Below are 15229 nucleotides of genomic sequence, written 5' to 3'. Positions count from 1 at the left end.
GTATAAATTAGTATACTTTTGTGTGCTTAATTGAAATCTGAACAAAAAACAAAAAATATCTTCAATGAATCTAAACCCAATCTATTGCTGATGCCTCAGTAGGCATTTTGGCTAGAACACGCAGCACTAATGCAGCATTTCACTGCATGGTTTGAGCATTGTAAAGTTGACCAGTGCTTTAACCTTTGATCTGTACATTTTCACCTTTGCCCAGACATCAACATCATTTAGTACTATAATGTGGAAAGGTGGTTGTAGTGCTGCAACTACATTTATTACAAAGAGGGAAGTGGATGTACACACAGAAAATAATTATTTCATTAATTAATAAAACAATTACACACGGTATTTCTAAAATCTAAAACTTTGGGTGCAAAGACTAAACCTACTCTGGCTTAATGTTCTCTGCGAATAACTGAGAGGTCCTGTGTTTGGATTAGAAAACAAGATAAGACAGACTGTCAAAGGCACTTATATTTACCTGTGGCTTCCTTCAGTCAGCAACTGATTAGCGCTAAAAAGAAATATCATACGTCTCACTGTTTCAAAAGAATGAATAACTTTATCACTGTTTCTAAACCTTGATATCAATCAGGTCAAGCAATCAGGTCAAGCAATGATTACAAACAATGTTGAGGAGGGAAACAATTGCACTGATTTTATCATCACAGTAGTACACTACGATGCATGTAACACAATCATTTGTAAATCATCTAACCACTGATGATGACCTGACAGCAGAATACTGTACTGTAAATGAATGGTACCTAATATCCATGTTTTGAATATTTACTATTCACCATTGTATTGTAATATATTCTTTCTACAGTATCTATTGCAGTGTGAAACATATTCTAGGATTTCATGTTGGACCACTCACAATTATTTCATTGTTTGAGCTGCTGTTGCTGAGTTTAATACCTGTGTGTTAAGGGTGTATTAAAATAAAAGATTCTAACAATGCTAAAGCTGGCAATGAGCTTAAACACTCCAGCTTCATGAAGTTACTGTATATACAGAAGCCTGCAGATGAGGACTGCATTCATTCAAATGATACATACTTTTGGAGGCAGAACAGATTATAAAAAAATATTGCAACTATAGCTCCCTTACCTTCATATTGAACCCTTTAAATCAATAAAAAATGCATGAGGAAAGGCTTCATAGCATTTGAAAATGAACTTTTAAAATGGTTTTAAGACTCTTTAAACAAAAAAGAAGGTGGCATTTCAATGGTACTGTATGGACAAGATGTGTTTTATATTTGCAGTGAGGTTTCAGGTAGAAACTCAGCACAGTCACACATGTCAATGAAATCTAGAAAAGCATGGCTCCTGTGCAAGCTTTGTCTTCTTGAACGATTCTCATATCCTCCAAGTTCATGCAGTCTTCAAATGATGCATCCTCACATAAACACTCACATTAAACTGCTGAAATAACTACTGAGAAAATCAAATAAGAGGAACGATATTGTGGGTAATAAACAAATGTGATCAATACAAATTAATACAAAGAGAATCAAAGCTGCTCTAAACTTCTAACCCCTTAACAAGTTCTCCAAATTTGGACTGGGTGATCAACAGTTGACCGAAAACTGTTTTTAACCACATAAATTTGACAGTTCCTTCCCTGGGTGTCGTCACAAAGTGCACTGAAGACCACTCCCTCTACCTTTCTTCCTTCACTTCCATATTCTCTTTATTTTCCATCTCTTTCATCCTACAAATATCTATTGCTGTTTTAATTTGTAATAATATTTTAGATGTCTTACTGTTATCAAAAGTAAGCAAAAAAAGTGACAGTAACTGAGTGAAGAATGGTTAGCACATCAGACCTGACATAAATTCAAGTGGAGACACTAAAAACAGAGAGACCAAGGCTGATTGGTATTCAGAATAAATAACACTGTCATTATTAAAAGAGATGATCCAGGCCAGGTTTAAACTCAACCAGAGAAGAAGCAAACTACAAAAAAAAATAGTCTTCTTACATCTGAAGTTGAAAATCACACATTTGAGATAACTTAAAATGTCGTTTATTTTAAAACTGTAAAAAAAATCTCAGTTAAGTCCAGAAAATATATCCATATCATAACAGGTCAAAGACAGCAACGCAAGCTCCTATAATGTGTTTAATTTTAATTAGCAACTTGAGTCAAATTAAATTGAAAAGATCATGGAAACTATGAGACCAAAAATCATGGTCACTTCTATGCCAAAGTAGCACATGTACCCTAAAGCATTTTATCGAAAAGGGGAAAAACCACTACAGATACTAAAACAATAATGCATAAAGTAGCACAGATCTGTCATTATCATAACCCTTCTGGCACTGGAAAAACATACTGCACATCACGTAAATCTCTAGGTAAATCTGCTTAACATAAATATATTAATCTACATTGTATGGGGTTTTTTTAAATACATATTAGAAGATCAAATGTTTTTTTTTCATTAAATCTTGTGTATTAGACATGAAAGATTTCTAATTCTTTTGGTTTAAAAAAATACGTACATTTAGCAATCTTTCATGATTTTGACATCTCCTATAAGTCAAACCTTTTTTTTCTCTTATGTAGGCCTGTATTTCTGATGGCGAATTTGACATTTATCATTGCAGGAGACTGGATGTACAATAAAATATCCTAGAATTATTACTTTAATGGTAAAGTCTGACAGATACCACGTGTCAAAGACAGAGCAGCTGCCATAACAAAGAGTTTACAGATGCCATTAATACAATGTTGATATTAGAAAAGGGCAGTACAGAGTTTAGTGAAGTGTTATGTGAATGTAACAGAGATGAGAAATTTACCAGTGACAGATTGAATAAAATATAGCTGCAGTCCATACCAACAAAATTGGGATTGCTCTACACTCAATTTAGATGTTCTCAGGTGTGTGAAAAACTGGAATTTAAAACTATGTCAAAGTAACATTAAACGTATTTTAGCAGGATTGTAAGTTTGCCAAAAAAATGACTATGAGAATTTAATTAATCTGGATAGGTCATACTTTAACGGGCAGTTGCCAACAATAGGGGCGGAGCGGTGGCTCTGTGGCTAAGGATCTGCCCCTGTGGCTGGGAGGTTGCCAGTTTGAATCCTGCGGCCAGCAGAGGAATCCTACTCCGTTGGGCCCCTGAGCAAGACCCTTAACCCCAACTGCTCCAGGGGCGCCATACAATGGCTGACCCTGCACTCTGACCCCAGGTTACTCTCTCCCTATCTGTGTGTCTGTGTGTCTCATGGAGAGCAAGCTGGGGTATGAGAAAAGACAAATTCCTAATGCAAGAAATTGTACAGGGCTAATAAAGTGATCTTATCTTATCTTATAGATTACAACTTGTAGACTGACTGTACTCTCTCAGTGACAACTCCCTCACACTTCTTACTATACCACACTCTTCTTTAGGACAGGAATATCTCCATACAATATCTCTATACAATTCATGCATTAACTATGGGCTTTCATGACCTAATATGATTTGGAGGTACACAAAGTGTCTTAATTAGTTCTGCATTTTGTTTACAATGTCCAGTGACACTAGCACTGCACAATACCAGCAAAAAAATTGGAAAACCACTCTAATGTGTACAGACATTAAGCAAATTCACATTCGCATCCAGATCACAACGAGTTAACATTAAGACAAAACAAATATATTTTTTAAAGAAAACAGAACAACATTCAATTATATGAAAGATGTAAGGGGTCTCTTTGAAGGCAGGTAATAACTTGTACTGTATACCTCTGTGGCAAACTGTTGCAGTCCACCAATGTTAATTGGTCCCTCCTCCGATGCATATAAATTGCAGCCTCCCACACACAGGTCAGAGGTTGGACACACCATTCCGCATGTCAGTCCAAGGGGGTTGTCAGAGAAAATAGTCTTAGCTGCTCCATAGTAGTTCTGCAACAAATTATGATTCACATGAATCCACTCATAAACATCATTATACATTTTCATTTATTAAATGGAATTTATGATAGGAATATTAAAAAATCTATCATATTTCAAGCTAAGCATGACTGACATTGTAGGTTCCAGTACAATGAATAAAGCTGCCCAAATATCATTTGCTGTACATTTGAGGAAAGCTAAATAAGATCAAGTAGACATGGAAGATAAAAAGAGTTAACTGATTAATTAATAACTTTCACTTGTTTTGATACAAACTTTGTTACAGTACAGAACTTTGATGTACAATTGTCCTTTTCCAAGAACATCTACTTCCACATTCAAAGTGTCTGTTTAAAAAATGAGTGTCTCTTTAAAAAATATTTTGATAAATGCATAAACATCTAATTGTTTTGCAATACATTATTTTATAATTTTATATCCTGTGTGCTAAGTTTTATTATTATTATTTATTTAATTATGTTTTATTATTATGTGAACTTGGATACAGTACCTAACATTAACAAAAGTTCTATACTAAATGCACATATTTAAATTATTTAGGATATTTTATTAGAAATAATGTAGTTACATACAAAACAGCTTTACTGACACAAATTAAATATACTGTATATAAACATGACAAAATTTAGAATTATCCACATGACAGATTTAAAATCAAACCACATTCATCTTCAGTCACTATGACACATGTGACACTGTACGTTACTATAATTATTTATACTGAAAACTAAGCAGTAATGACCATAAAAAACTTGTATGTTTCTGGAGTCGGGGTTTGAATAATGAAACTGGATTAGGAAAGTGTTTTATTAGCAATTCAGTATACTTACTTGCTTGTGGCTAAGACTGTCCCCATAAATGGATGTTTTTTCTAATGCTATTATCACAATGCATGAAGGTATCCATTTACAATAATGGAGTGGTTTACGAAAACATAAAACTGAAATGTTAAAGTTAAACTTTTGTATCTTCACAGGTACTGTGCACAAGCTTAGTCTACTTAACACATTATAATGACTTATTTAATCACGCTATAAAAGCATACAGCAAAATTCATGATGTTTGAATCTCTGAACAGCTTCTTCTTGACATGCAGGAAAAAGATATGTCATTGCGACAAGCTCAAGAATTCACAAGGAAGGAAGCTTTCAGAAATCATTTTAATAACTAAAAAACATTGCCTCTCATTATGATGTGGCATTCAATGTTGCCTGTCTTTCACATAAACATACAGGTAACTCAGTAATGTACAGTATTATGTGGAGGCTAGTAGTATTTAAAATACTCTTGTGTCTTCAATAAAGCTTAGATTTTAAGAAGATGGAAATAGTAATAATGAAAAAACATGAACATACTAAATTTAAATTCTTCATATCAATTAACGTTTGCCATCAACAGGTTTGATCAATAAGAGATTAACCGTGAAAGTCTCGGGCTCATAGCACATGTGTCCTGGTTGGATTCAATACAAGCTGTACACCCTTTGATGCATGACATGCTGTGCTTGGAAATTTTGTCCCATTCCTCTTCTATAGTCTGACAAATAAGCAGACAAGCGCCTGTTCAGTGGTCACTGAGCCTTTGGTGACCTTGATGACACATGTCCTTCCAGATCATCCCATGAATATTCAATAGGAAGGAAGTCTGGGAGTAGAGCATCCCTGGCTTAACTGTCACATCCTCACCTTGCAAGAAACACTGTTATAATATGGCATGCTGGCATGTGTTGTCCTGTTGGAATGTTGTCAGTTTGGAATAAGTCCACTGTTAGTGAGATTCCAGGACTCTGACTGACGTCAGGGTGCCATTAATCACTACAAGTGTAGCTATGTAGTGACTCGACACTCATGCCCATACCATCACAATTGGACCTCCATATTGATAGGGCTGTCCCAAATGATTGGCATATCCTTCTGCATGTCACGTCTTCTGCTGATATCCACCAGGATGGTCGACACAAAACCTTTATTCATCACTGCACTGCTGGCGAGTCCACAGGAGGACACTTTGACAAATCAATGGCACAAAGGCATATTGTCTTGATAAGTAAGACATATTTCTTCCATTCTGTGTTTCTTCTTTCTTGATTTTCACCAAGACACCACCTCTACTTCCCGTACCTGTACCTGAAACCTCATCTAGGATTAGCCAGATTTTTGGAGTTTGGCATACGATTTTCTCAAACATTTTTCTCCTCTTTTCTGAGAAGATGTTTTGTTGAATGTTTGAGCATGCGACACTGGAAATCCAAATGTGTGTAGATCGTCAGCAGTGTACCAAAGCACGAGCAAATCTGTATTTTATTTCTGTGGAAATGCAAAAACAGTGACCGTCTTTAAAATCATTTCATTTTAAACGCACATGGTATAGTTTTCATGTCAATGAGTATGTGTCAGATCTGTGCTTAGATGTCCCAAAGCATGGACAGTTGCAAATTGAGAGGTATCGGAGCTGAGCTCTGACACAAATTAAGTAAAGAGTTACCTTTTGACAGGGCAGGAAGGGTCAAAGATCTCTCCAAGCTGAGAGCTCCCCAGTTTACCTCTGCCTGCCATGATTACACTTTCTGCTTGAGTTATTTCACAGGGATTCCAGGACTCCAGAATGACATCAGAAGACAAAATTATACTTAAACTAGAATAGCATCTTCTACCAGTCTTCAATGATCTAAACCAATCCTTCCCCACAAACCTAAACTCGACTCTAGCTTGAGAGCTAACCCTTAGATTAAACCTTAAATCCCAAGATTTAACTCTAATTTAGGGCTAACCCTTGTCTTTACTCTGCCTGGCCTTAAACCTAACTTTAACTCTAGCTTGATCCAAACACAGATTTAGACTTAACCATTTCAATATTCCAAATCAGAATTTATTACATTAAGCCCTCTAAGATACAGTATCTTAGAATTTGAATTTTCAGTTAATTTCTATTACTTATTTGTGATCACAGTGTATTGTTCATAATGGAAATTCGGTGAAATGCACATGGATTCAATTGGATTTCAATTTTGAATGGTGATCACCGACCAGATATAGTTTTGTTTGGATTTCTGGTAAAGTTACATTTAAATCACTTAAGCTGATTCTAATAATTAGCTGATCATACTAGTAATTGTGATTCAACAAACTGATCCTACTATAAAATCAATCACATTTAATTATCAAATAATTAAAAAAGCATTGCAAATAACAGCTTAATTGAAGTGTAATCGACAGTAATATGACATGCATTCTACCATGGATCACCTACAATTGTATTTAGAGTTTTAAAAGTTTTTAGAATTTTAAAACATTGCATTTATCCTACTTGGAGGTCTGGTGTTAAAGATACTATGTTATTAAGAAGTGGTATTTTTTTTGTCATTCTAATTGAAATATTACACTGTGATTAAGAAGTGGTAAAATCACAGCTGAATAAAACATTTAAGTATGTGCAGCCCAAACTGTCCTTTCTAGAGACTTGCTTCTAGTTGTACAGGATTACCACGAGTTAAGACTCAGAGTCATGGTTTTGAATGTTAATAAATGACAAAATTACAATCCATTGTGAACCCAGGTTACTTACAGAAATTTCATAAAATGATTCAAAGACCTTATTTACCCACAACAATCGAAAATCCTATAACATTGAATGCATATCTTAATGAAAATCATAAAAGAATGAGTTTTTTTTTAAATGGCAAATCGCAAAAAGACACTTTTCTCCAGTATGAAGGTTGACAGGAGTTCCAAAATCCTTTCATTTTGCTTTATTAAAGAAGAGAAATTAATACACCTTAATTAATTGACAAATCTATATTTTAACTGGTTAAGAGGACACATTCTGTTGTTCTTTTTTTAGAAGAAGCAATCACAAAAATTAGAGATTTTTAAAAGTATATCAGAACCTTTTTTCTTCTTTGTTCATACAGCTCTTTAAAAATCAGAAATGGATTTGGTCTCCCAATAAAAAGGATGCCTACTAAATCTGAATACTACTAAACAGCACAGAGTGAGTCATAAAGCTCTAAGTAAGAATTTAAAGTCTTTGCTGCTTTTATAATGCACTTCAGCATTTACTGTACATTTAACAGTCATTTACGCATTTGAAGAGTTTCACTACAACAAGACACTTAACATTAAGATTTAAAAATCCTGAAGACTTGTTAATTTGCACTCTATAAAATGTTAGACTGAAGGTTTGAAGAGCAAACAAATTGCAAGCATGTTGTAAAAATGTTAACAACTAATCCTTTCATTAAGAGAAGCTCTTTGTTGATGTCAAGGTATATAAAAAACCCAGAATACATAGACTACAGGTAAATCTAAACTTAAACCCACTCTCCATTCAGAAGAATTTGGTTACATTCTCAAACATTTTGTGTTTATTTTGAGGTCTAGTCGATTGGACACAAAGAGCCATGTTATCAAGACATTTTATTTTATTATGCTGTGCTTAATCCTTATTTCTGTTATTCCTTCGAGCAACATAGTTAAATGCCAATCAGATCACCATAATAATACTGCATGTTTCTTTTGTTTTCATTCAGTATGCTAATAAACTTGCTGATCTACTGTACCTCTGAATTAGAGGATTTATATTACTATTTAATACAATTGTACAGTTGATGTCTTGTTATGGTATTTAACTACCTTGAATGTTCTACTTTAGGACATAAGGACATTATACAGCAAAACATTTTAGATATACTGTACAACTCTCTATCTGTCAAGATTTGGGCAAATGTTACAACATTATTCTAAAAGATTGTTGAAGTTGAAGTCTTTTAACAAGTATTAAAGTAGGTCTTGTTTTACTGTATTGTAATTACTATAGTGTGATATCTGAAAGAGTTTCTCTGAAAATATATTGGCACCTGCATACAAATTGAAAGAGAAACCAATTATGTCAAGCCCTCTGCATCCTTGTCGATATACATACTGCACACGCACACATGATCCAGCTCAAATACATATCATTTTGTCCACAAAATCCAAACTGTCCAGGGATTAATTATGTCTTTACAGTTTATTTGAGGACATGGACACGATACATACAATACATACATCAAGTAACCGATTTATTTGAAAATAAATTGATTTTTTTTTATTTTCTTTGTACCAGGTTTTAATTCAACACTCCCAGAATGAAGTCCAACAAAACAGCAACGTATTAATCCTATTACAGTCAGTACTGCTGGAAAAAAAATAAATTGCCAGAATATTTTAAATATTTTGAATATAAAAACAGACTTTACCTTGTTAGCAATGCTTGTGATGAAGGATTTAACATCCAGATTTGTTGGACAGCTTTTCTGACATGGGGCGTCTGCACATTTAAGGCACCTACAAGTCAAAAACATTTGACAGATCAGATTTGAAAACCATCTGATTAAGACAGAGGGGAGAAAATCTTCCTGTTCTAACAAAGTGAGTGACTTTCTTACAAACCCGCTAATACAACAGACAAAAAAGACAGTTTTTCTTTCTCAGAATGTATGGCGAAGTCATACTCTCACAAAGAACCATAAAATTAATTGAAAAAATGCACACTTTTTTTAATCCTGCTTGTGCCTTATTGTAACTCAAATGAGGAAGCAGCAGTCAAATAATGATGCCAGCTCATGTTTGTTACATGGAGGGGGATGTCTTTATAATGACTGCCTTGAAGAGTAATAACACTATAAATAATGATGACTACATAATGGCTACCACATTGGCTGACAATGACATACTCATTTTAAATAATAAATAGCTCAACCTAATTAAATCTTCATACGAAATAAAAAGATGTGCAATATTCTGTTGGTCCATGTGAATATCATATGACAAGTGCATAACAGAGAGGCCTGGTATAGGTCCTGACCAATTTATTCAGTTTTATTCTTGAACTGGATCACAAATAAACAGCTGTTGAAATGTCAGATGTTAATGAGGCAGGTTGATGCAGTAGTAAATTGTAGAATTTTTTTAGTGCCGTGAGTAGACCCACTACAGGCAGGCTCCTGTAATAATCCCATCTTGCAATTCTCTAAACTCTCTGCAGACTAAAGTGCATCAGGCTGCCATTAATCCCACTTATCACCCTGACAGCCGGGTAATTACACTAGTGCTGTAGCCAGGTTGTCCTACTAAAATACCAAACGCTGTGCAGGAATGCACACCACCGAGATGTTTTATTAAACCTGGGTGGTTGATCATCAAGTGACATTAGTGTTGACCTATTTTTTTATTTGACAATAAATTATCCTTTGACCACACCATAATAGATATTACAATGTGGATTTGTAGAAGAAAGGTGCTGCAATGCAATGAATGTAGCAGACAATGCAAGTGAAATACTTAGAAGATGTCAACCATGCTATCATTTCCCTGGCTGGGCTTTATAATTAATAAAGGAAGCAAAACCAAGATAGAGCTGTATAACACAGGAAGCACCAATTAATGCATACTGTGGCCTTTTGTTATTCACATACTGTAGTAGTAGGTGATACTCATTTTTAAATTTTGTTACATCCTATTAGGAATATTATATAAGCTGAGAATTAAAATGTACACTGTGGCCACATATAGAGGACCAACATGAGAACAATTTCACTCCATCACATATTAATCCGCATATGTCTGGATTCATAAAGCATTATATTTTATGAAAAAGGGAATGGAATGTGGTTACATGATGATTTACAGTGCCCTCCCAAAATATTTGGACAACACATTCGACAGTAACAATCATTATGTTTGCTTTACTGTCAAGCAATTTGTATTTAAGATAATATTTCATACAGTACTGTATATCATATGAGACTGTATGAATGATAAATACAAAAATGTTTTTTTTAATCATATTGCCACAAAAGCATTCTTTGAGTTCTGAAATCAAATTGACCAAATGTATTGGGGCATATTCACTTTAAATAAATGTCAGGGAGTAATAGTACTAAAATTGATATATTTGTGAAGTAGTAACTGCATGTGGTGTGCAAACCACTGAGCTCTTTGTGTTACTGCAGCCACTTTCTTGCCTATTCTTGGAGTGTAGACTTTAAATTCTTCTACGGCATGTAAAATGCACGCTCAACCAGATTTAAATCTGAAGACTGACTTAGCAAAGCAAAGGTGCTCCACTTCTTTTTTTTTGTGTACTGATGAACTGTTGGGCTGCATTGACCGTTGTGAGTCACTGTCATGCTACAGTACATGTTTCTATGAACTTCAAAATCCATTCTACTGCTGCCATCATTAATTACATCATACTGTATTTCACAATGAATGGTAACACCTGATCAAAAAAACAAAATTGCTGTGGATGTGTATTGAAAAGTCATGCATAAAGAGTTTTTTTTTATCCTGTTTGACTGAGGGCCAACAACCTGGCCAGAGGAAGAGGAAGTTATGATCCCCATGCTGAGTGAAGAATTAACCGAGGGGTAGCTCCGAAGGTGAAGATGGAGTGAGGGAGGGATGCAAAAGATAAATAAATGCCAGGGAGAGGCATTTGTTGTTTCTCGGATTTCAGGAAGTAACATCACAGAGAATCAAAAATCCAAGCAGTAGAGATGAAGGATTAGCAAAATGTTGTTATGACTCCCGAAATTTAGTTAAAAACCTCATTATAGAGGGGTGAGCCAGATGTAACACGGCCATTACCCCAGTCACAATTTGTTCACAAGTACAGTATCAGGAGACATTTAAAACAATTTTACAGACAGCTGGGGGCAAGATTAACCTCCACCATAGTGATGGAAAAGTTAAAGAGTGGAGAAAGAGAGGAATTTGCAGATGATTCAAAGAACATCACCTCGTTTATGTACCCTGTAACTTTGGAGGGCACTGTACAGTTAAGCACTTTGTACAGGGAAAGCCCAAGATGCTTTAGATTACTATTTAAAAACCGTCTCTCTCACTGAAAAAGTAAACAAGTCATGCAGTGTAAAAAGACTAGCTGAAGACATATTCCAGACTAAGGCTTGCTAGTGTAAGCGTTCGTGCTTTTTTTGAATTGTTGTAAGTCTCACAAAATAGGAATAAGAGCATAATTAAAGAAAGAAAAATAACAGTATGATAGAAAATAAATGGTAAAAAAAACATACAGCATGTCAAGTCAGGCCACTAATCAGTTCTGACATCCACTTTTGAAGACAACCTCTAAAGCGATTTGTAAAATCCCATGAATAATTCTTAAATTTATAAATACGACGATGAAAAAAAAACATTACTCTATTGCTTCTTTTCCCCTGAATTAGAGAAACTAGAACATAAAGAATCAAATGGAAAACAATCTTTTCACCATACTGACATCTACAAATAGAGCCAATAGTCAATTTTAGCCTTTTCTAAAGGCAAGAATTTCATTGTTCTCTGAACACATTTTTTTTTTCTCAAGGTAACATTAAAGACACTAGATGATACAGCCTCATTTTAGGCCTCCATTTATCTCCGAGACCAGCAGCGCAAGTGCTTAGCAAATGTCAACAGAAAAAATGCAGACACAAAGGCAATCTTATTTGTTCAAAAATTGCTCTAGGTCAGAGCAATTCAGGCTGGCATGCAGAGCACTGCTTACAAGAGAACTTTTCTATGCACTGCACATTAGGTAAACACCTGTGGTTTGCAGGGTGTTACAAAATATAGTTGGCTGATTTTTTTTTCAAGAACCACATCCAAGTATTGTCAAAATTGAATGAACAGCTGAGTATCAATGCAGCAGTAGATTCTTCCTAATGAATCAATGCTAATCAAGCCCTTGGGTACATCATATGATAACTGCATTCCTAGGCATTATGAATTCTCTGTATGTGCAGGTAGCTAATCTAATAATTCATTGTTTCTATTATTACTAAACCAATTAGAGTGAGCAATAAAGATGTCTAATTCAATAAAAAGACCATTTATAGAGTGGACCATCGGAATATGTTTTTTCTTAACTACTTTATATAAAATTATTATAGAATTATCTACTTCTTTGTCTTTCAACTAATTATCTGGATTTTTTTTCTAACAATAATTTGCTGTGAGCAATCTCAGCTGTATTCAAAATGTTTTCAGCTACTTATTTGCACTATGATGTAGAGAATTTTTGTTATAGTTTGGGAAAATGTTGGCCCATATCCATAATAAAAGTAGCATTGTTCACTGCGAGTGGTTTGAAAGTATTTAAATTTGTATTGCATACTGCAAAAGGAAGTTTCATTGGTTAACATCAGAAGACAAGGAATGTAGGTGTAATTGCTGTCTCTCTCACTAGAGAGCATTTATTTCCCAGCCAAAATGGCACTGTGCATGGAAAATGCATTTGAGCAGATGGTGAGAGAACTATGAACATTGACAATAGAATGAAAAATGGCTGGGGGATGAGTGCATTGCCCAGTTGTGTGTGTATGAGTATGAGGCAGAGGTTTACAGAAGAACATTTCACCCTTATTAATACCATACTAATACTTAATAACACTTGGAGATCAAGCGCGACAGTGAATGCCACAACTCTTCAGCAATTTGAGCAGATCATTCATTCAGATATACCTGCAGAATATATTAGCTTATAAATATTGTGTTGATTATCATTTGAAAGTCCCAATAACGACAAATGTTCTTGTATTGCAAATTATTTTGATGATTTTCTCAATAGATTATGTTGAAAGACCTGGGTCAATATCCCAAATCAACACAATTTCATATGTGCAAATGGTGTGGTCACCTTATGCATTGCATGAGCATCACGAAGGCCAGTCTGGCCCCTTACAGTTTAAATACTCTTTGATCCAAGGTATAAAAGATATGTATGTGGACTTCATTATTAGGAAGTGATTCACCAATTGAACTGATACATAGTATATAAAGCATTTGTTCAGCATTTATAGGGATATGTCAGATACCTCACAACAATATACAGTAAACCTGCACAATAATGAGGAATTGTTATTGACACACCAGGGATCTCATATCAAATGTGGATGTTTTATCAGTGAACTTGCAGGTGTACAATTTGCATGTCTCTACACTATTTAGGCTAATCAACCAGTCACCAAGATCATCCTATCAATGTCCAGTTCTAAGATAGGGGACCGATCAGCTGAAAATAGCCAAACCTGCAGAAATGACAACTTGCCTCACATCTGAGTCACAAAATGATGAACAGGCCATAGGTTCAAAATGAAAGAAGCTGGTTGCACAGTGACAGATGTGAGATAAAGAGAAAAAATCCTAGACCACATAATGAAACCCAGGCAGGTACTATACAGTAGGTGGATGGATATGCCATAGTACTTCACCCCATTATGCAGGAATTCTAAATTAGTACTGGGCAGAACAGATCACCTATAGGATGCATTAGCCTGCAAGGGCTCTAGACCTAAGCCGTTCCAAACATACTGTACTATACAGTATATCTGACTTGCTTTTATTGTACAGTTTGTTTGTTGTATTGTACATTGTTTGACCCCAGATAAACCAAGCTTGAGAAGAAGTATTCAAATCTTCCTCAGCATCAACTTAAACAGCTAAGAATGCCACAGTGTTATTCATTCTCATTGGACCTAACAAGATACTGACATCCACCTGATTCTTACAGTTGTCTGTCTTCAGTTTTAAAGACTGTATATTAATTTCATGTTGCTATCTTTCCTATTACCCATAACAGTGATTTGATCATGTTTATAAATTTAAATCTAGCACATTAATAAAGGCCACAAAAAGATTTTAATCTGCATATTAATTTCCTTCATATAAAGGCGCATACAACAACTGTGCTCTTAAGCAATTATTCCTACATAAGGTACCAATATGATTGATACAGCACATTACAAAACACTGTTTCTGAGAAGAGAGTAAAACATTAAAAATATCAGCTTTTACTATGAATGCTAACACCACATAGATATCAAAATGATAAAGTAAAACATTTTCAGAGCAATACAAAAAACAACAAAACAACCTGTTAAATATCATTCATTACAAAACTAAAACAATAGAAACTCAATCTGTACATCTTTCAGGCTATATCTTAAACAGAAATAAAAGTCTTTCAAATTCACTTATTTTGCAAGCTTGTTTCTAACTGAACTGTTCAATTCATTTACAGGTATTTTGTAAATATATAAAAAACATTAGTGACAATTTTCAACAAAGTAATCAAGTGTTTTAATAGCAAAAACGTCTTTATATGCACTTAAGCAGTACCACAAATTACCTGCTGATAAAATGGAACCTAAAGTTGCTAAAAACGTACATATCAATCTGAAAAATGCATTATCTGTGCATCTGTGTGGCCTCTACTTCTCAGTTGATCCTTGTGAAGATTCTGCTCAATACAGTAGTTAGCATACCTT

General features: G+C 34.6%; 1 protein-coding gene across 2 annotated transcripts in view; it reads right to left on the bottom strand.

Moving 5' to 3' along the window:
* Positions 1-15229, bottom strand: part of LOC148823476 (dihydropyrimidine dehydrogenase [NADP(+)]-like) — a 196243-nt gene that overhangs the window by 135016 nt on the left and 45998 nt on the right. For both annotated transcript variants that reach the window (XM_088927918.1, XM_088927919.1), the window contains exons 4-5: positions 9161-9248; positions 3751-3912 (exon numbers count right to left, since the gene is read on the bottom strand). In XM_088927918.1, coding sequence (XP_088784044.1) covers positions 3751-3912; positions 9161-9248 — 250 coding nt within the window. The remainder of the gene's footprint in view (positions 1-3750; positions 3913-9160; positions 9249-15229) is intronic.

This window comes from Atractosteus spatula, chromosome 11 (assembly GCF_055471065.1).
Source record: "Atractosteus spatula isolate fAtrSpa1 chromosome 11, fAtrSpa1.hap1, whole genome shotgun sequence".
Lineage (NCBI taxonomy): Eukaryota > Metazoa > Chordata > Actinopteri > Semionotiformes > Lepisosteidae > Atractosteus > Atractosteus spatula.
Note: the sequence above shows the minus strand (reverse complement) of the source record. Positions and strands in the feature narration are given on the sequence as shown.